The following is a 23,540-nucleotide window of genomic DNA, read 5'->3' on the forward strand; positions in this document are numbered from 1 at the left end:
TGAGAACATTTAGGAACAGTGCTGCACGTTAACTTTTGTCTGCACATTGTTTTTGTCGCCATTGTTGCTGAGTCTGAGGTGCGAGTCATGCGTTCTCGCTCCGCCTCCACCTCAGGTACCGAAATTTGGCATTGTTTCATTTTAAGTGAATCGGTACTCGGTAGTACCGACGTGAATCGGTACCAAGTACAAAAAGTACCGAGTTTCGGTACCCAACCCTAGTGATTATCATGCTAAAATTATCTTCATAAGCTCGTTGAACATTGTTATAACTTTACGTAACCTTGGTCACCAAGCTAATGTGTATGGAGAGCCTCGGTGGCTGCTCTTGTCTTCTTCTTCTGTTTAATGGCTGCTGGCAACTAGGATTTATAGTGCATTTGTGTCCCTCTCCGAGTGTGTGGGTGGTTTAATTATATCAAACATTTATCAAACATTCGTTATAACATTTCGGGTGCCTTCAGTAGATTTACATTAGCAGGAGAAACCACATGTTAAAAGGTGTGTAAGTCATGTTTTGAGTAACTTTCTGCAGAAGGGCTGCCAGTCCCACACTTGTCACTTTGCATCATTGTGAAACAAACTGCACTGAAAGTGGCAGTATCAGACACTCGTGTGTGATGGTTTGCTTGCTACAGACAGTAGCCTCACATTTGTTTTCATCTAATGTATCAAACAGGGTAAGCTTTGTTGTACATACTGATTATAGAAATCATTTCCCCTTCACTGTTTTTGGATCTAGTTTCATACATGAAAATACAACCCATTTTATAGTATCTTACAACATGTATTTGGGGTTATCTCTTAAAGTACCACTTACTCCATTTGTAATAGAGTGTCTATTGTGAAGTGGTCATGTGAGTGGTAGAATTAAGGTATTGGTGAGTTAGGGTTATGCAGGTCACGAGCGGTGGCCTCATTGGGCGTTAGAGGTGGCATGAGGCAGGGGGGGCAGAAGTGCCCTTTATGGGTGGCAGAGTAGTAGATCCATGGCGGAGGTGTCTGGCTTTCTGCCCAGACATGCCATGTGGGGTTCAGATGGCAGGGTGGAATAAAAGAACAGGGGGGGCACACCGCTCTCTAGCTGCTGGTAAGGGGAACATGAAAAACATTTTTGTTTACTCACTCCCCTTTTTTAGATTTTTCTTTTTCTGTATTCCATATACAATGACTTTTTTGGTTTTGCTTTTTCTTATCTCAGAAATTGAAAGAAGTTTTTGTGGTTTGTCAGTTGGCACCATACCGGCACAGAGCATCATAGATCCGCCACCAGGACGGCTGAGGCTTCTTTCCTTTCTCACTGCTCTCTCAGGATGTGAAAGAGACCACCAGTGACATCAGAGAGACTGATCTAGGCTAATGAAATCTCCAGATGCCAGCAGTCAGCACAACTTAGTGACTAGTCAGGTTTGATTTTGTTATGTGACATTTCTTGTACTTGTAGGATTGTCTTTGTCATGTTTAGAAATGCAGATATGTAAATGCAGTTTTAGCATGATGAAATGATCAAACCGAGGGCAGCTAGTGGGGAAAGTAATTTTGCCCTTGTCTATGTTGTTGTCATTGCTCTGCTTCTCTGAACCAAGAGCACGATCCTCTCAGTCGTGGGAAAGACTGAAATTACATCGCTCTCATGGTGGACTATTTTGAGCTCCCAAAGAGAGTGGCAGAGGGCAGGCGGCAGGTTCTAGTGACTCGTTTGTACTTAGTGCAGGAGAACCCCTCTCGTCCCAGCACGTCTGCAGCCCTCAACTTTTTACTGCTCAAGCACTTTGCGATCTTAACGAGGAGAGGAGTGGAAGAATGCTGTGCGCTACATCGCCAGGTGAGTGTGTCAGCACTCCCAGACTCTAGCCAGGTGTTTCCGTGTGTATGTGCGTGTGTTTGTTTAGACTTATGTTGAGGGGTGGGAGCCACCACTCAGACAAGCAGCTGTCATTAGAGTACAGGCTGTCCTCAAGTCTGTTAGAAATTATATTGCACCTCGCCTAAAAATAACAGCGGAATATTTTTTTAATTGACATACATAGGGCCATTTTAGTAAGAATAAAATTTGTCGAACTTTAAATTTGGTGATATTGCTCATGTTGTATGCACTGTACTTCACTCTCACTTTGCTAATGCGTGGTTAGTTTTGGTCTTTTTTGTCATTTTATCATGAAGCTTGTTGACATTAGACATGTTAGACATTGAGGACACTGATACTTATTGATATGAATAGGTCCAAAAACTGTCAAAAAGAAAACAAAAGAAAAGAGGAAAACAAACAGAGCCAGGACAGTGGAGTGTTTGACACTTAGACAAGCTAATGTCTTAAGACCTTGTACATGCTATAGTGTCACAGTGAAGGCTGCGTGTCAGAAAAAGACAGTTAATGGACTCATAGGTTCTCATACTTCTATGAAAATGTAGAAGGCAGAAAGGTCATAGGTCAGACAGTTACGCATGAGGTCCACATGTGGGGCTCTATCACCATGCCGGTGCCCCCTAACCCTGCTGAACTGAAGGGGGTCCCAGCACCCAGTGTGATGAATGAGACGTTTGTTTCCCCGGGGCGAGGCATGAGTAACTATGTGTGGCATCTGTCTAGTTTAAATTTAGTGTAACTGAAGCTACCGCTGGCTGCGCTGTATCAACATGTCAGAGGCTGCATTACACCAGAGAGAAAGCTGTTGAACTCCTGCATCTGGTTTAATTTTTTCCTTCTCTCTCTGGTCCTCTTTTACTATGAGGCTTGCTACACGGGGATTAGGGTGGTTTGAATCCCATTTTATTTTAGGCTACCCCTCAATGCCTTGTTTCAGAAAGGCTCATGCTTGGTATTGGCATCTCCATCCCATGCAGATTTTCTTGTCCTACTCCCGTTATGTGTCTGGGGATCTGCTGTGACATATTCTAAAATGAGTTACCAAAAAAACAATGTTTGTTGCAGTGCCCTTTCATTGAAAATGAACACTAATAATAGATGGGATACATTACACATTTCATTTGAAGCCCATGTGTTTGTGTGGACCCTACTACATGGGTCACAATTGGAATGTAGACCATGTGGACTTTGACAGCTGGGCAAAAAGGGCACACAAATTGTAAATAGAGGTTTTAACAATATTAACTGCTGATCACTTCATGCACATAACGCTCAAGAGAGTAAAACTTGAATTGGGCCCCTGTATGAAAATATTCTCGTCATATTGTTAAACATGTATAAACTTGCAGAGCTGTGGAGAAGACGGTAAGGAAGGGTTTTCCTACTATAGATGCTTTTTTTCTGTACAACTTCCACTTCCATTTATGTTTTTTGGAGGGGAAATTGTGGTCTTCCTGTTTTTTCCTTGATTATTTCCTGCTAGGTTTTTTTCTGTTGCTTTGTATTGGCCTGATTACAAGCACGATAAAGGACTGTTATGAGGCTCTCCCCCAAGCAGAGCAGATGGACCCTTTACTTGAGAACACTGCATTTCTTTTTACCAACTCACCACATCCTCACCATCCATTCCACTGCTGCACAAGCAGCACAGATGATGGGAAGTGGTTCTGCTGGTAAAGTTGTTCAGTCTGTGTGGAGGTGGGTCAAGGCCAGGAGGTTGGGGTCACCATTAGGGTTGTAAATGACCAGTTTCATCACAATAAGATATTATATCGATTCTTTAGACAACAGTATGATATTTGCCGATATTACAAAGTCTGGTACAATCCAATTTTGATTGATGCGATTTAGGGGGCTGCGATCGATGAGAGACAATGTTACATGCCCAATTCAATTCAATTCAGCCCAATATCACAAATCACAATTTGCCTCAGAGGGCTTTACAGCATACGACATCCCTCTGTCCTTGGACCCTCACAGCTGATCAGGAAAAACTCCCTCCAAAAAAAACCTTTAACGGGGAAAGAGAAATGGTAGAAACCTCAGGAAGAGCAATTGAGGAGGGATCCCTCTTCCAGGACAGACAGACGTGCAATAGATGTCATACAGAACAGATCAACATAATAAATCTGCAGTAATCCATATGACGCCCTGAAGGCAAACTTCTCCCAACAGCCATAAAACATGGATTAACAATGAATTCATTTAACAGAGGTAACAAATTCAGCTTAGTAAAAACTGTCAAGATTCATGGACAAAACAATTGTTTTTTGCTAGTCACACATTATTAGCTTTAGCATATTTATGTTGCGTAAATTAGCATAGCCTAGCTGAAATTACATGTAACATGATTATCATGTTTCTTAGTCACCATTGGTTTAAGTCACTGCATCCCCTAACAGAGTTCTGTTCAGTTGAAATTTCAGCCCGTATGCAAGTTTATTCAGCCGAACATTGTTGAAACAGAGCAGCTAATGTTGCTGTAGAGAGAAGTTAGTAGAGTAAGATTCCCGTCCAGGCAGGTACGTTGTGTTTTATCTCGTAATGGCATTGTTTACATACACCATGTGCTCCGTCTGTTGACCTGTATTTTCTCAGAAATCCAAATTATTTCCACACTGCTGATTTATTCTGTAGTAGATAATGTTATCCTCATCGTCTTTCTCTTCGCTGCTTGCCATCTGCCTGCGGCTGTTTGACGGTGACACAGACTTTAAAAATAAAAGCGTATCCTAAAGATGACCATATGGATCGATGTTTTCACTTTGCATCGGTGATATTGGAACATTGATCATTGAATCGATATATCGATCCAGATTGATGGATCGCTACACCCTTTGTTGCCATTGTCAACACGTGGAGATTAGGAAGTACATATTTTTGACCAAATACCTAGATGTGGATATTGGACGATATTGTAGGGTTGACTATTGGTGCTTTCACAAAATATTTACACAATGAGATTTTTGATGATTAATCACTAGTAATAAGTTGCAAAGGCAAATAATTGAACAGGCTGGTAAGTTCAGAAAATTACATCACCTTACTGTAATGGAGCCTTTAAAACCAGGAAAAGACAGCACTTACGATATCCAGTCCCATATATCGATATTGATGAAATATCAATACATCTCTATAACTAGCATTACTTTGTTGATGCTTGGATATTCAAGGAACATAGTTAATACAGTGGAGGATATTGGTTGACACACTTGTGCATAAATCAGCGGTGTGTATATACTGTAGCCTCACTACTAAGACCAACAGTGTGCAAATGTCAGCTTTCCTCTCTTTCTTGTCTGTCTCTGCTCTTTATTTCTCTCACACACACTCTGTCTCTTTTGCTTTCTCTCTTTTTCTCTCACACATAAAGGAACACAAAAGCTCTGTTTCCCTGCCTGTCCCTCTCCCTCCCTCTCTCCCTCTCTCCCTCTCCCCCTCTCCCTGCGGCTGACTTTTTCAGATACATGCACAGTCAGCCCTGACAGATTGTTTAAATGTCACCCCTGCTAGCAGTAGCCTCTGATGTTATCTGCTCTGGGTTATTGCAGGCCATCAAGCAGCTTGTGTTTGCCTTGGAGGCCAGTCTTCTAATACACTGTAGCTCTCCTGCTCCACTGAAAACCAATACATACATGAACCATCTGATACATTGTTTGTTTACATGCCTAACAAGAAACCGGGTTATTGGGAGAAACCAAGTTCGGGGGGAGTTGCAGCATGCATTTTGATGCACTGGAATAACCTGGTAACTAAAAACCTGTCTTTACATGTAACTGCTCAGTAATCAGATGTGTCCACCACCCCCTACCTACCATATTTTTAAACTAAGGTTGGCATAATGAAATAAATTTGTGGTGTATGACTCTGCAGATGAGAAGACAGGCTCTTATGTTTTTCCTTCATTTGTGTGTGTGGCTGAATTTTGGAAATAACCTGCTGCTGGAAACTGATGTGTTGAGTTTTTTTCCTGACTCACTTTTAGCTGTACTGTGACCTTATTATTATTGTTATTTTTAAATCTACAAGTAATAAACCAGGTTTCTTGTTTACATGACATTAAAGAAACCAAGTTGCTGCAAAATCACACAATTTCTTATATGAATGTAAATACACTCACAGATGATATATGGCAAAGATGAGGCCGTTTACTGGGTCAGTAAATGTCAGATACCTCACTGAATAAAAAATGCAAGTGCAATAGAAACTATTGAATAGTGCTAGATAAATATTTGTGCCATCTAGTTTTATCTTTTTTTTTTTTTTTGGAAATTAGACATCATGGACTATCAGCATTGTCATTACCAGTAATGTGGCTCTAGTTTGGTTTTGGTCATAATTATCTAATATGTGTAGTGTGCTCCTTAATGGGCATATAATCCTAAACCACATCATTGAGTTATATTTCTGTCAACATTTAGCTGAACACCTTGATAAAACCTGGAAAACTGTATTGTCTAGTGTTTGTCTGATATTAAAGGTGCTGTGTACGATATTCAGAACAATAACATATAGCAGCAAAACAACTAATTGCTATGTAAAGATATTTACTATTCTATTCTAACAAAGCTATAGCGGAGTAATGGCATCCTGAAGAGAGAATGAAGTCTTGCTTACCTTGTGTGTGTTGTGATCCGAGCTCCTTTGTTGTGTGTTGTGGTAGAGGGTGCGGCCTGCGTGCATGTGAGTCCATGTGAGTCTGTGTGTGTACCCCACTGGCTAGCTAATCGCTGCTGCTCTGCTCTGTGCTCATACGGTGGTTACTGCTGATATCAGGACGGCATGGTTGCTGTAGCATAGCGGCAGGGCCCACCCTCTGGTGTCCCCCCTGTCAACATCATTAGCTCTCTGTCAGCATTGTTGCTGTTGTTAGCACTGTTTGGGCTGTTAGCACTGTTAGCTGCTAGCCCCTGACTCAGCCACCTCCATGTTGAAAACCCCATACAAACAACCTGAATCAGACTCTGAGTCATAGATACACTCTGAATGTGATGTAGTGCTTCTTTAAGTGCTTGATGTCTTTGAATTACTAGTTCTTTCATCGAGCAAATCTAGCTTTGTAACTAAATGCTTGCCTGCGCAGGAAGTGTTTTACACCAGATTTTCATTGTTTTTTGAAAAGTTATATTTATTTTTATTATTGTAGCACTTTAGTAAATACCATATAAATAAAGCTTATTATTATTATTATTATTATTATTATTATGATTTAAATGTAAGTTTCAACATTTCCTGAAGTCTTTTTTTAGAGTACCGAATTAATGTACTCTAAAGGCAATTAGTGATGTGTTTGAAAGGGATCTTTGTGCGTTGGTGGGTATTTAGCTCAGGTGGTTACTTGGCACTCCATGTTTATCCCATAATGTTATCTCGGCATGAGATTGTTAATTAGGAGCTTAATTTAGCTGCCGGCATATGTTAACATTGGCTTAGGCTGCCATTGTTAAGCCTCTGCTGGCTGGTGAGTCTGCTGTGACGGCACAGGAAGGCTTTTTGATGTAACCCTAACATAACTTTACAGGATAAGACGGTAACAAGGCCCTACAGATGTCAGATTGAACCGAGACCCATACCTCAGGACTCGACTGTATATATAATATGTACCTCATAACTCTAGATAAATCCAGCCTCCCTCTTTCTCCCCTACTTTTGGATTTCTCTCTCACTCACTTTCACTAAATTTTATATGTACACAGACCCAACCACCTACACATTGAGGGATCACCAGTAGGTTTGGCACAGACCCAGTCAGGAAGGTTTAGAGCCACAGGTGTAGGCCAGCCGTTACAATACGTGTGTGTATGTGCGTCACAGGCTCTGTGTTTGGAAATGTAGGCAACGAGCCAGCCGCAGAGTTCTTGGAAAACCCAGGAGGAAGGAATTAAATTTGCTTTCGTGAGCTCTGCAGGAAATCACTGCAAATATCTACATCAACCAAAATATTAAAAATATATATTGAGATTTTTAATTCTGTCAAGGTTTTTTAAGACCATTTGTGCTTCAAAAGAGGAGGTTGTCTTTATTTTCAAATTAAAATGGGTTATAATTTAATTACTTTAAATTAATCAATGCACTACTGAAGGTGTTCACTCTTCATCAATTTGTATTTGCATTCAGCTTTATTCGTTACGTCACAGTGGGACTCTGACTCAGTTTGTAGTGCCACAGCAACCCCTGCCCTGTTGTTACCTAACATTAAAATGAACCCAAATTCCACACAGTGAGGTATACAGATTTAAAATTTTAAAGAAAAAGTTGAATTGGTGCATCTTTAACTCAGAGCAAAAAAACAGTTGTCTATTCTCCTGCAGCACATTTCTGAGTCAGTGTAGACTGATAGATTTGTAGAAACAGAGGTGTATCGTCTGTGAGAAGGACAGCCGACAGATCAGATTTTGCACTTGTATTACACACCACAGAATTCAAAAACGTTAGATTTACGGTTAAATGTGTAAATTGATTATTTAATGAATTGTATACTATTAATCCCATGAGGCTCATAGTACATGGCGTGTTGGCATACTTTTGCTCTGGTCTGTTGGTCAGCAGCTCCTGAGGAGGGCTGAAAGAGGAGACTGGGCTGAACACAAAGCCTTCTGTACAGGGGATGTAAGCAGAGCCTGTTCTAATCAACCTGCTTGCCCACCACAAAGGGAACCCTGGCTAAGGTTACCCTCTAGCTCCAGCACCACATGTTGTTGGGGCTAGTGGGTAACCTAAGACAACAATATGTGTTGGGGTGTTCGCACATACGTATACACACAAAAGAACACTCACCTATACCCATACAGTAAGTGCAAAAACACACAGGAAGGCACTGAAGCACAACCACAGGTACACAGGAACATACAGACAGTCATACACCACCCACACTGTTTTACCCGTAAATTTGCACATTTACACATAAAGAGAGGTAGACAGAAAGATCCTGCTGCAGTTATGAGCTTGTGATCTTCTCTGGGAGAGACAAATCCTTCCTTCCCTCAGTAGTAAACTGGGCTTTCTCAGAATGTGGGCCTGTGTGTCACTGCCGGTCACAGGACCCTGACACACTTTGTGTGCAGTGAGAGTAGGAGGAGGGAGGAATAGAGTCTCTACAGGATTATCCCCCAAGCGAAAATCCCCAGGCAGTGTGACGGTCAGCCAGAGGCCTGTTGAGCTTTGTGTCAAGGAGCCAAAGTGGATGCCACCATCACCAGTGGGTCAGGCCATTCCCTGTGGTTACCGTGAGAGCACAACTGTCTTTGTGGTGTGTCACAAACAGCCACAAAGACGCGCTTCACTAAAGCATCTCCCAGTGAGGTGGAGCTATTATTATCTTAGGTACAGCAAAGCCTCTTACAGATCTTTATTTAACCGGATTGGCTGTCTGATGTATGGATACTTGAGGAGTGTGTGACGCACCAGGCTTTCAGGAACAGTGCAGGGGCTTTGCAACCAAGGCCGTTGATAAAACAACAGTACCACTGCCTTGCTTCTCTTCTCTCCTCCTTCTCTCCTCTCTGACCTCCTGTCCTGAGGTGACTGGTGTTTGGCTCTGACTGGGGGGTTTCCCACCACCCACCCCTTTCCTCACACTGGAGGGTTTTAGATGGCAGGCTAATCTTATCTCAGGGCAAGGAGAGGGCTGTGGGCCAGGTAACATGGTCGTCCCCTGTCTGACCCTCATCTCAGTAACACTGCTACTTACCTCTCTTCACAATGTCTGTCTACCTGGTATATATAAGAAAGGAATAAAACGAAAAGTGAATGGATTTTTGTGGCATCTCTCCTTTCCTTGTCATTTTTTACCCCCACCCCACTATGGAACATGAACAGAGCAAGAGAATATGATAAACAACATGAAAAATAAAAGTGATTAATCTGATCTCAGTATGTCAAGTGAATGTTATACCACTGACACTATTAGACAACTCAGCAGAGGGATTTCTAATCTGTTATCTGAGGAGACTGAGACAAGTGACAAGTTACTAGGCCAACAGATATCTTATACAAAGACTCCAGCACACCATGATGTGGTTGAAGATTCTGATGTATCACACATTTTATCCAAAGATTAATTACATGATACTATATACTTGGTGACTCAGCTGGTCACCCATTGCCACTGGCAGCGCACATTTTTAGACATGGCAGTAATACTGTGTCTTCTTCTCAGTGGTAAATGCTAAACAGCGTGACACTGTAACCACAGGCTCCAAAATTCAAAGCACAACATCAGAAATGAACTATCAGTGCCCGGAGGTCAACCTGCCTACTTTGGTTTCTAGTGACTGCTGCTCTCTGTAGCACATTTGACAGCTTACCTGACCCAGCAATTGAAACTTTTCATTTTATTTTTTCTTCATACAGCAAGAAGTTCTCAATTGATCATTGACTGATTGGTAGCCAGTTGATGAATGGATCTCTAATGAAACTTGCATCAGTTCATGAAGGATTCGTGAGCCCTCGTTGGCATCAGGTGCTTTGCTTGACTTGAAGTGTGAAGATTGAATTTATGCCCTGTATTTATTAGGCGCACCATTACTTTTGGAGGAAATTGTACAAGGCACAAACTGTGACTGTTTAGTCGTATCTTCTACTTTTTAGATTATAATATTCAATTGTAACAAACAGACTTGTCTTCTACGTAAAATTTACTCACAAAACAACTCAATACACAAATCAAGCCACACAGAAAAGAATATATTATAAAAACACATTGCCAGATTTACTGACATGGCACATGGCAAATTTCTTTGCGTCTTTCATTCAGTTTGCACCTGCAATTTGTTAGTAATTAGCACATAATTTACTAAGGCAGCAGCTCATTACTGTGTCAGCAGCTGGGACTGCCCTACCCAACCCTGAGATATCAGTATTAAATGTTTTCTTCATGTGATTCAACACAGCTGAAACAAGCTAATCAGGTTTTTATTTTAGCTAAGCAGCAACCCAGACGAGAAAAGTGACAAATTGGGGAAATAAAATTAAACAAAATTAAGCAAATGACTACATGTCTTACATGTGGCTTTTGCATTTAATGTGAATTCCTACCAAGTGTTACGGGGAGAAACAAAGAAATAATAGTAGTAGGTGCATAGAATATATCAAACACATGTTTTCAGTCACTTATAGACTCTTTGGAGAGAAGATCTGTGTTATAATCCAGGGATACTTGTGTGATATGATGATATTTATGTCTCTGTAATCCAAACTGTTTTTAAAATTTCTTTATCGTTTGGTCTCTAGGATAAGGACTTTTAGAAGGATGATAATCCAATTTCTATGTGTAAATCATCGCCCTTTGGCAAATTGTTTAAACATGCTTTTAATAGTGATTTATTTTGCAAATGTAGTTAGTTTTTTCTTTTTTATTAGTTTATAGAGGAAAAAGATGAAAGAAACCCAAATCACTATAAAATTATAGGTGATGTTTCTGTTTTCTCTGAGCATGGCATGGTGTAAAGGCAGTGTAGATGATGGGAAAAGGGTGCTTGCTTTGGCATGCTTTCCTGTTTTAAGGTGTGTGTTTCTGTCTCAGTCCTGCCCTGTATTTCTTTGTTCTTTTTGTCTCTCTTCTTCTGTTCTCTTCATGTTATTTCCTAATTCAGGCTATCATAGTTTCTTTCTTTTCCTCACAGCCTCTTTCTCTTCCTCTCCACTTCGTTGTCCTTCTCTTGCTCCCCGTCAGTCAGTCAGATGCTGTCGTCAGAGGATCCACTGCTGGGTCTTGTGACAGGCAGGCAGGGCCAGTGCGAAGCCGAGCTGCTATAAATAAAGAGCTTGCTGCTACTGCCTCCATTGCTGCTGATGAATAGAGAGGATAGGAGGGCAGAAACCAAAAACATTTTTCCTTTTTACTGACTCCTTTAAGACCACCTTTAATATCTGATTTGACAAAGCTGTCACATTACCGGTATGTGGTTATCATTTAAAGTCAGAGGAAACAAATATTATTATGTATTATATTATTAATTACTTACTACCAAGTTGTAGCCAATTTATCTGTGCAATTTCACAACATTATCCGATAGAGGCTACACTGGTTTTAGCTAAGCTAGATGTTTAATGACTGCTCATTGACTTATATTTTTGGCCTAGTCATCTTGTAATATTCTGAAGGATATCTTTTTTCCAAAGCAGAAATTGTATTCATCATAGCTTAAAAGGCCAAAGAAAGGACATGACAGGATGGCTGATGTTACATGATGCTTGCTTTGTTTTACTTTTTATTGTCTTCACAGTGGGTTATATGGTGTGTTTTTTGTCTTAAAATTCAGGTTAGTTAGGTGAGTGGTGCAGTACAGAGTAAACAATCGGTTTAAAAGTGAGAAAAAAATCTTAGTCTTCATATGGGAATAACAGTTTGGATTCCTAATACGTTTTTAATGTGAAAATATCTGTGCATGTGAAATCAACTTTTCACATGTCGAACACTGGGTGGGTGGGGGTGGGGGGTTTACTTTCAATGAGAGCAGCAGAGCATATCCAGTAGAAGTTTATCAATAACCTCTAACAGAGTAGTGCCAATGCGGACAGTGGGCTCTTGTCTATTTGTTTGTGTGTGTGTGTGCGTGTGTGTGCATGTGTGTTTGTGTGTGTACTCACTGCCTGTGCCGGATGACCTTTGGTATAAATAGCCTGCCGGCGCTAGCTGTGATGACAGCCGACAGCACGCACCGTTGTGTGAATTTGTTTCCTGAGTAGTGCTGTTCATCGGTTATCCCTCTTGGAACAATGCCTGTATGACTGCCCGCTACCCAGCAACACTCTGGCCTCTAATTTCCTGAAACTGGGCTCAATCATAAGCGCAATATGACCAAATCATTTTATGCAATTATTGTAACTACAGATCCAAGACTAGTCCTGGTTGGGGTGAATACATTGCTTGTAGCAGGAATGCAGTATCAGGAGGTTGACTTGTAACAATGACCAATTACATCTTCTCCATTCATCTCTTTTAAAAGCAAATTTAATAAAGTCCAGATCACTTCTCTGGTCTGGAGTCCCAAGGCACAAATATACAGCTACCCAAAGAGTAGCATACAATATGCTTTCAGTATCTTGGCTGCCTTTGAGTTGGCAGTTTAGGCTCGTAATCGGTGTTTCATTTTGGATCTAACGGGCTGGATTGAAGAGCCAACAGAGGCTCTAATCTGGGATGAAAATGTCATTATTCATTTTACACTCTATTAATTTCTGCTCTGCTTGTTACTGATTTTGACTTGGATCTGGATGATGAAGGGTGGGTTAGATCAAATGACTGATGTATCAGCCATATGCCTAGTAGTGCTTTTGTCTGATCTGCAAAACACAACCTTAGCTGTGTCTCTCATAGGCATCATAACTGATCCCAAGCATGTGTTTTTAGGAGCTGTAACACAACCAACGTGTAGTCTTTAAAATCTGGTGTTTTTTTTTAATGTGTTTCAAGCATAAGCTCTTGAATGGCTTGATATGAATTGCTCTGGATATTCCTACCAATAGTCATCTCTATTGTACTTTCATTGACACAATAAAGTCAAATTAAGGAACAGTGAAAAAAGCTTCTGTAGTAGCTGAAAATATTTTCTACAGACTATGTATCTTAATCTTCCATTTCTTGTGTTCTTCTAGATCTGGAGCCTGATGACAACACGTCATTCTACATCCTAAATGTGGGCCAGCCCCAGTCTATGGTAACCAACCACCAGTCTATTGGCCTGCCTCGTCATGGCATGCAGTCCCACTCCCAGATCATCAGCACTTCCCCACGCCTTCACTCACACAAACCAGGATCTGAGCCTCCGAGCTATGAAGTGCAAGATTCCAAGTATGGCACCTCCCCTCTGCTGCCCTCTGCTCCTGTGGAGGCACCAAAGGCCTTTGAGTGCCCCAGTATCCAGATCACTTCCATCTCCCCCAGCTGCCAGCAGGAGATGGATGCCAGTGAGGAGGATATGAGGGCCAATGGCCCTGATGGGGACTACCACGGTGAAAGGCCCCTGTCCAGAGATCACCTGTATTTGCCCCTGGACCACTCATACCGGGACTCTTCACTTAGCCCTAGTCCATGCAGCAGTCTGTCCTCGAGGAGCTGGTTCTCTGATGCCTCCTCCTGTGAATCATTCTCACACGTCTATGATGATGTTGACTCAGAGCTAAATGAAGCGGCTGCCCGATTCACCCTGGGCTCTCCGCTTACTTCCCCAGGCTGTGCCTCCCCTCAAACCAGTAGTGGGGTTTTGGAGGAGCAGCCCCATTGGCAGCACCACCACCCTGCCTTCGTGCACCACTCTCACTCCATCAGCCTGTCACCCCGACAGTCCCCCTGTCATTCACCACGCACCAGTGTCACTGATGAAAATTGGCTTAGCCCCCGGCCACCTTCTAGGCCTTCCTCACGTCCAACCTCACCCTGCGGGAAAAGGCGCCACTCTAGCGCTGACATCTGCTACCCCGGCTCATTGTCTCCTCATCACTCACCCACACCCACGCCGGGACCTTCACCTAGGGGCAGCGTGACGGAGGACACCTGGGTTGGCAGTCCTTCTGTAGGCATGTCCCCCTTCCAGTGCTGCCCATCTGAGGCAGACATCCCATCCAAGACAAGGAAGACCTCACAAGACAGAACGTCTATGCCGAGTGGGAAAGGGGACCTGGGGCTAGATGACCAAGGAAATATGTCTCCTAAACTAGATTCTCCTTCAGACGAAGGCCTGCACAGCCTGAAAAAGGATGGGCCTGGGGAACAGTTCCTCTCAGTGCCCTCTCACTTCTCATGGAATAAACCCAAGCCTGGTCACACACCTATATTCAGGTAAATATGCTGATGTTGAGGAGAAAATGAACCATCTTTCCTCAATTCAGCTTTATTTCACAGATGTAGTCATCAAATCCATTTTAACAAATTATTCATGCAGATGTCGATGACTCAGTGGGAGAGGAAGTGACAGGAAAACTCAAATGTTTTTATCTTTTCAAATGTCAGTGAGGACTTTCTCAACTAGCTGAAATGACTTTCTGTTGCAATCCATTTGTTCTTTTCAACTTCCTGTCAGTATTTTAGAAACACATAGCAACCGCTGTGACTGCAGTATTAGTGTGGAATAGTTGTTTTGATGGATTATATGCTTCAACTTAAATTTGTTTTTAACTTAGAGTCAAAAACTAAAGGTAGAGTGGGGATAACAACCTCTTTGTCAGTGTTAACAGCAATTAGTTGGTCAAGGCCAAACAATAGACCTCAGTGGTGAATGTTTTTATAGTGTTGTGAGGTGTCATAAAGTTTGGAAACTCTTTTTGATCTTGGAGAGAAGTGTAAACATAGCAGTGCAGTAAATCTGTATCAAATAGAACGTCAGATTAATAACAGGCCCGTTGATGGGATGATGCCGATCAATGTTCAGTAACAGGGGAACTTTGAGCTTTGTATCAGCAGTATAAATCTGACTTAGTTACATCATTACATCATTACAAGTAATACAAGTTTATTAGTGTGTGGAGGGGAACACAGGGGGACACACAGCACCAACTCCTTTAAACACATACTCAAACACACAGGACCAATCTCCACATTAAAGAGAGATGGGTGCAATCAGAAACTCATAATGGAGTTTTTTAGGAGAGGAGTCTGCTCCGTTCTCCAATGTGTGCAGCAGATGAAGACGTGGCCTTGTTTGTGTGCACTGGCCCCTAGCACTGTAAATCAGCACAGGGCACATATGGCAAGGGGGCCACCACACACACACACACACACACAAACATGTGCATAGACATAACACAAATGCTTGTTCACATAGACCTAACACTCTCCAGACAATAACAGGGTAACAGGGTCAGCTCCGTGATGCACCGCCTTTTGATATTTTCATCGTTGCCCTTGTAAGTAAATACAGGTTAGACTTACCAAAAAAAAAATCAGTTTTTAGATGTGACTGGCTCATGCATGACAGGTGGCGTAAGCTCAAGTCTGCCATGAGATGGAAGCTTGTTGAGTTGCCCGTGTGCATGCATATGTGAGTTAGTGGTGTTTTGAACAGATGGCCCAGGTGGAATGGGTGGGATTGGGTTAGAGTGGGTGGGATTAAAAATTGGTAGGGTGTTAAGACAGTTACTTCCTAGAGTCTTCTCACGCCTCTCTCCCTGAGCTGTCTACAGTGAGTTATTGTGGCACTCATGAGTTGGCTGCTGAAAGCTTTTTTTTTTTTTTTAACTAAAGGCCACTATTACTCTGTGGCAAATACAGTATGTGCAGATCCTGTCAGTAAGCAGTGGATAGACTAGAATTTGATAGCAAAGAAATTGTCCAGGAAAGAACTAAAAGTGTTTTGGTAGTTTGCTGTATTTGTTTGTGTGTGAATCTGAAAAGTGAGAGTGACAGAGAGAAAAACATGTAACTGATTGGGATATTGTTTGAGATGAGAAATGCTGTTTCATATGGTGGCAGCAGCGGAGGTACTGGTGGGATTATTGTTTAGAGGTTGTATGTATGCTTACTGGTATACCATTGGGCAAGCAGCAGATGAGATGCACTAGTTTTTTGACAAATGTTATGTTTAAGAACATGATTAATGCATGTGGGCATTCCAGTGATTCACTGTCTGGTGGGGCTTCGTACACTGCATATTATGCCCCCAATTTACACCTATTATGCTGTCTCAGACCATGAAATGGGAATACCCCATTTTTAATTTTTGGATGTCCTTTAAAATTGTCCATAAATTAGAGAAGAGAAGTTGTTTTGCGAGAAAAACATGTAACTGATTGGGATATTGTTTGAGATGAGAAATGCTGTTTCATACAGTGGCAGCAGCGGAGGTACTGGTGGGATTATTGTTTAAAGGTTGTATGTATGCTTACTGGTATACCATTGGGCAAGCAGCAGATGAGATGCACTAGTTTTCAGGAAATAATTTAATAGTTGTAATGCAATAACACCTGTTCACAAGTTGTCATTTCATGACTTAAGACATGACTGGGCCTTGCATTCATGCAACATGTGTAGATGCAAGATAACCTAATTCACTGGATGAAAAGGGTGCTATTGGGATGATGGAAACTATAGAGAAGACTTGGTGTGTTGTGGGAATGTGATTGGATGGGGAGCCCCTATACCATGGCTTAGACATTTGAGAAAGGTTATGCTGTGGCAGGACATAGGCCACTGCTTCTGCTCTGCTCCGTCACAAAGCTCATATTTCCTCTGTCCTCTTCTACTCCTGTTACCGTAGCAGCCATGCAAACGCACACTTCCTGGGTGGTTATGTCATGGCTGCTGGGAGGGAAACATAGGGGTTAGGATGCCTCTTTTACACTGTGTTAGATCTTAGATAGAGCTGCTGTCAGATGAAAACCTTGTTTGAGAGTCAGACTTAAAGGCATTGGGCAGAGGTGTTGTCTGTTCAAACACTGCAGTAGACTATGCATTCATCATCACAGTTCCTCAGAACTGATAACCACACAGCAAAAGCTAACTTTTGAAGGAGGATATGTCATGAGCTATCATGACAACTATTTGTGGTATACGTGCCTATAATCTAATTTGACATGTTCGACCTGGCCGGTTAAGCTTAATGTAACAACTTAGAACCTAAATTGGTTTGAGGTGACTTTTCATGTCATATGTGTGGCTCAGTTAGATTTGTAACCACAGTGCTGCATTTAGATGCTCTTAACTTCTACAAAATATCAGACACATGCCTTTTCATCCCAACATGCAGTCTTTCCTTTGGATTTGGTGCCAGTCTGTAAGGCCGTTTAAAAAGTGAAATGGCTCCACTGAAAGCCTGACACACATGTCTTTAATTCAGTCTGATCAGATTGGTCTGCACGTAGCTCGCACTTGACAGGCATTTGGAAGAGGAAGAATTAAGGGAGCCAGCCATGCTGGCAAAAACTTTGCAAACTTTCCCTGAAGAATTATTTGTACTGTCAGTGATCTATCATGTAGTTTAGACTCGGTGCGTTTGCATGCTAGGAGCCTGTACTGTCTTGGATTGAGCCAAATAGAGGCTTATGCCACCGTGTGACACGGTGCGTAGAGATCAGTGTCTAGCATAGGGGACTGCCTCTTGGCCCATGAGGCAGCATGTACAGCTGCATTCAATTCACTGATTCAGGCCTAATGTACACAGCCATAGATGTAGAGACACACATACACATGCATGAACACCATGGGAGTGTGCATGCACACATGGACACGAGCACTTTAATTTATGATTGTGTATACTGCTGTGCTAAAAAAAAAACCAATTGCACTTAGTAACTGTTGCAAGACAAAACACCTGGATGACACACATAGAGTATAGCCTGTGCTGCCCTACAGTAGATGTCTTGGATCATGAATAGTTAATTGTGTACACTGTCAAGGAGTGACAGAGGTTTACATTGTGGATTTTACCACAGTTCAAGCACCTTATCAAATTAAAACATGTACTGTAGAAGTTCAGTACAGATATTACACAGTAGAATAAAAAGGTAGACTTTAATTTGCAAATGTATGTCTAAAGAAAAGTAAACCAATAACATAAGCCAACTAAACCATTAATCTCAAGAAAACCATCTTATGGAGATTTGTTTTGGTAACATTTAAAGATTTAAGGATATACATTTGGTCCAGATTATCTCCCCTTATGGCCATTTTGAGATGTGTCTCTATACTCCAAAATCATTATGGTTTATTTTTAGTATTTTTGCAGGAATTTACTTGAATATGATTAAATAAACCACAATCAACAACAATAGATACGGCAACATTTGGAAAAGGTTGCGGCTTGGTTGATGCTAATGGTTGATGCCAGTGTTTACAAAATGTTTTGCGGATAAACTGATCTAATGCACTCAGATGGAGAGACCCAGTTTCTCTGTGGAGAAGGCCGTTGAGTGCTTTATTTTTGAGTGCAGCTGTTCAAATATGATTGTGGCCTACACAGATAAAAAAAAAGAGAGGCAGGGAGGAAAAACACACAATGCCAGCCCCTGTGGTGCTTTACACGTAAAATATACACTGGTACAGTATGCACACACACACACACAGGCACACAATAATTTACTCACTGTCTGACAGACACTCTCAGCCTACCACCCATTCATTGACCCACACACAAGACTCATAAAGAAAACCCCCTTTAGAAAATGATTCAACCTTAAAGTCCTAACCTGACCTATGACAAATGTTATGTTTAAGAACATGATTAATGCATGTGGGCATTCCAGTGATTCACTGTCTGGTGGGGCTTCGTACACTGCATATTATGCCCCCAATTTACACCTATTATGCTGTCTCAGACCATGAAATGGGAATACCCCATTTTTAATTTTTGGATGTCCTTTAAAATTGTCCGTAAATTAGAGAAGAGAAGTTGTTTTGCTTGATCCTACTCTGTGATGTCAAGTAGATTAACATATGTACAGATTCATTTTAAATACGGAAAATGTGAAGGTGTGTGTACCCGGGCAGAGTTTCACTAGGGAAATTCTTACTGTTAGAGCTGTTAAAATGTTCTTCCTTCACCATTGATAAGATTCTGTGCTCTCAGTCTTAAGCTTCAGGGCAGTGTGTACCAATTACTACAACCACAAACTTTTCCACCCACTCTGTGCTTTGAATGAATCTTTAACACAGCACTTCATAGTTTCCGACCAAACTTCTAATCTTTTCTTCCTCTTTGTGTGTGTGCATGCTTGTGGTACTCTCTCCTCAGGACCTCCTCACTGCCCCCTCTAGATTGGCCGCTGCCAAGCCAGTTTGGCCAGTATGACCTGAAGATAGAGGTGCAACCCAAAGCCCACCACCGAGCGCACTATGAGACCGAGGGCAGCCGAGGAGCCGTCAAAGCAGCATCCGGTGGCCACCCAATTGTCAAGGTAACACATTTGAGAATTTTCTCACGCATCTGAGGCTGTTACTGCTGCTCAGCCAGAAATCTCCACCATTTTGTAGTTGAAACCCCAAAACAGCTAAGACATTACCCAAATGCTAACAAGCTTGGCATTGAGAAACATTTGTCCTGACATCTTGTGAATAGAAATGACCAAAATCTCTTTTACAGAACATTAACCTTGGTTTTCTGCTCCATTAAACAAAATACGAGCGCTGATGTCTATACCATACTAGGGATTGAATTTCCCTCTGAGGTCATGGCTGATTTACTGTCTGTGTTAACATGACGCTGGCCATGCATTAGTTAAGTGAGACCCTGTGCACCGAGCACTTATCATCCAGCTCCCACTGCGTAAACCACACAGCTAACTCTTGCAGCCTTCAGTGATGAAATCAAACGCGAAAGGAAGAGAAGTAATCTGGACCCAACTTATTTGCTGAATTTAGCAACGGCTTCCTGAGAGACTGAAACTGTTTTCCAGTTTACAGTCTGCATGTGAGTGAAATATATTCTGTCCTCACAGTTCATCCAGTGAGACATCCTTCAACCTTTTAACACAGATGGCAATATTTAAATAACAAAAGGAACATCCTCTGCCTCCTGTGAAGTTGCAGGACTTCTGCATCCACATGTAATCTATCAATACTTATTACTAAGACTAATGCTATATCATTGGACTACAGATAAGCAATTGCTCAGCCTTACTGCTCAAACATCAGCTGGCTGTTGTGAATGAGCATTACATTTAGGGTTTCATTTGACATATTTGCATGTGGGGATTGTCACATGGATCTTCTCCCACAGCAAGACTGTCAGTCAACCTGTTGAGGCAGGAAGACAAGCAGGCAGCCAAGAGAGCTGCCACTATAGACCAGTGAGCTGGTCGGTCATCTGATAGCACCTGCGAGAGACTAGGTGAGCCGACACAGAGCTACGGCTGCTTTTCTCTTCGAGTGAGGTCGAGAGAGAAAGAGCAATAGCGGAAGATTTCTGTCCCATTAATATTTCAAGAACACAGTGACAAGCTTCCTTTGTGCGTATGATTAGGATAGGGCCTTAGAGCTGGACCGTGACCATTGTCGCAGAGCCCAACAATGGCTGTCTTCAGACTGACAGTTCCCTCAGCTGTCTAATCAGACTTGTACACTTGCATCTACTTTAGTAGCATTGCAGTGGTGCCTACATTATGTCTCGTTGTCAAATTTTGTGAAAGTGAATAAGTAAAATTTGAATGAAGTTAAATGTGAACTTGCTATCACTGATGAGTTTAGTTTGTTTATGGCTTTAAATACAGTATATTATTGGTTCCAGGTACACCATGACCCCACGTGACAAATCTGTGAAAGTAAATGTTCTTGAAAATATAAATGAAATTTTTAATATTTGTGGTAAGACATGTGAAATGCATTGGAAACTCAGCCAAATTTATGTATAATTATTAGTATTAATTATTCTTTTGTTATTATTGATTGCAGGCAGCATGTGTTGTCATTGTTTGGGACTACAGATGGGAAGTAGGATTGTCCTTAGGCTAACTCAGTCAACACTCATTCATTATGCACAATATACACAAGATTTAACAATAAAAAAAAAACATAATCCAGCAGCTGTGGACACAAAATTTCCTGAAACAACAAGGAAGCCCAAATTACTGCCATTTGTTGCTTTAGAAACAGCCTATGTCCTCATGCATGCAGTCATGCAGGCTCCCTCCAGGCCAATCATTAACCATTTCAACCTCAGTTAGACCAAGATTCTATCCTGCCATATGTGACGATGCATAATTTAGCTGTCAAATGTTTTCAACCAAGCATTTGCCACACATGCCCTCATTCCTCATCCCCAGAGGGAATTGTTTGGTTATAGCTGTGCAGTCGGTTTTACTTTAGTGTGAAGATGACTGACAAACATTTCATTTTTTAATGTTTTTGTTTGATGTTATTATGATTATTAGTTTTTGTTGGGGTTAGAATCTAAAGCAACTCCAATTAAAGCTAACTGCAGTTTAGGTCAAGGGGGCAAAAACAGATGATAAGCCACAAGAGAAGTTAAGTTTATTGCCACTCGTGCTTGTTTTAGGTGAGCAAGGTTTACAAATTACTTTGTTCTGTTCTTGATAAATTGCCATATAATAAATCTCCTATGAAGCGATTTGGCCCGGTGCCTAGACCTGTACAGGTATTTACGAAAAGTGAAAGAGGTCAGTGTTTCCTCCGTAGACATCCTGTAGCTGCCACTACCAGTGCTGAAAATGAGAATCAAATATATCTCCGCTGGAACGCACTTCCAAGCAGCAATGTGTTGTCACGGACAGAGGGAGCAGACAGAGCGTTAGAAGCACACAAACATTTGCTTGTCATGAGCAGTGGTTTGCAGAGCCCTGCAAGAGTCCTGCGATAGAAAATGTGTCGGTAAAGGAGTTTTATGAGGCAGGGAGAAGTGAGCCAGTGAGTCTGTTTTTTATTTAATTATGTGTTTGATTATAAAGTATATGTAATATTAAACTGAAGAAATCAATAACAATGTTTTACATTGCTAATCCAGAAATAACTACTGATTCCCTCTGTATTGAAGATCTTTCATATTTTACAGAAAACGCTTTACTCCAGAATATTTTAGGATACGCTTACAATCTTACACGACCTACCTTCAGGGTGTTTTTATAGTGCAGGCACTACAAAACACTGACAATCAACATAAAATGAACAGCTGGCTTGTGCTATGTGATAGTATCTGCACTTGTCCAGCAGGTCTAACAATTAGTCTTTGTTTACTAAACACTCAGTCCTCTATTGTTGGTCCTCTTAGCGTCTTTTTGATGCTCTGTGCAAAAAAGTACCACATTGAAAGGTCGTTTCTTCACCCTGTGATGTCATTACTGTTTTCATAGAAACACGAAAACCAACACACCCACTTACAGTGGGCTTTGTAGTATTGTTTGAGGTTATCAGAAGAACAAAAGTTGAGATGCTGGATAAAAGGTCACATCTGAGTTAAAATTAAAACAATAAAAACACACCTCAGAAGCCAAAACATGGGACATTATCGGAGGGGAACTCAAAGTCATTCAGCCAGTGTTTTGACCCAGTATATGTTGGAAGTAAGGGGGTCAGACCACTTGAAACCGTTAACAAGATTGCACATATCATGTTTCCCAGGTGCATTGTAGGTGTGAAGCAAGCTAGTCCCTGAAGGTTGAATGACACATGTGCCAACATGTGTGATTGCAGTTTCTCTGCCACAGAATTTAAATAGATAGATTGGACACATTTGACTATATTTTAGATATGATAAACATTAAAAATTTTGGCATGCAACATTAAGAAGGGGCCTTTTATTGTTATGATAGCAAATATTGGTGTACAGCTAGAGGTCTAAAAACACATTAGCTGCTGATAGTCCAGCGACTGTCCTGTCTACAGAGTGTACTTCTATGCCTCTGTGCTCTGTGGGACTTTGATTCTCCTTGGGTTTTGACTCTGGTGGCGTGATGTCACCGTATGACAGCATAGCTGCCATCTGGACAGGGTGATGACTTCCTTTTGCGGCTACCCTGTTGCCCAGATCAAGGCACCACTGAGCTGCTGTGTCAACAGAAAAACAAGACATTTCTGAAGACGGAGCTGTGGGGTTCGTCTAGTTTACATATGTTAACGATCAAAAAGAGTTTGTGATGTTGTGTTAGTGTGTATGAGGAAGGAGAGAGAGTTATTATGATGTCTTCTCCGTGGTGTGTTAACCCTGAATTCCTCTGACATAGTGTTTTTCATCCCACCCACTAGGCAACACACTGTCAGGCTGTGTCTGTTGTTTGTCTCTGGATACAT

At 41.5% G+C, this 23,540-nt stretch overlaps 1 protein-coding gene across 2 annotated transcripts in view; it reads left to right on the plus strand.

Annotated features, from left to right (window-relative positions):
• The window catches only part of nfatc3a (nuclear factor of activated T cells 3a), a 70,161-nt gene that overhangs the window by 9,929 nt on the left and 36,692 nt on the right, over window positions 1-23,540 (plus strand). The window contains exons 1-3 of one of the 2 annotated variants that reach the window (XM_049597109.1): window positions 1,678-1,825; window positions 13,466-14,648; window positions 19,534-19,696. In XM_049597109.1, coding sequence (XP_049453066.1) covers window positions 1,804-1,825; window positions 13,466-14,648; window positions 19,534-19,696 — 1,368 coding nt within the window. In that variant the 5' untranslated portion in view covers window positions 1,678-1,803. Of the gene's footprint in view, window positions 1-1,677; window positions 1,826-13,465; window positions 14,649-19,533; window positions 19,697-23,540 lie in introns of those variants that run through there. The other variant, XM_049597102.1, reaches the window with a different exon arrangement.

Source organism: Epinephelus fuscoguttatus, linkage group LG2, assembly GCF_011397635.1.
Source record: "Epinephelus fuscoguttatus linkage group LG2, E.fuscoguttatus.final_Chr_v1".
In the NCBI taxonomy this organism is placed as follows: domain Eukaryota; kingdom Metazoa; phylum Chordata; class Actinopteri; order Perciformes; family Serranidae; genus Epinephelus; species Epinephelus fuscoguttatus.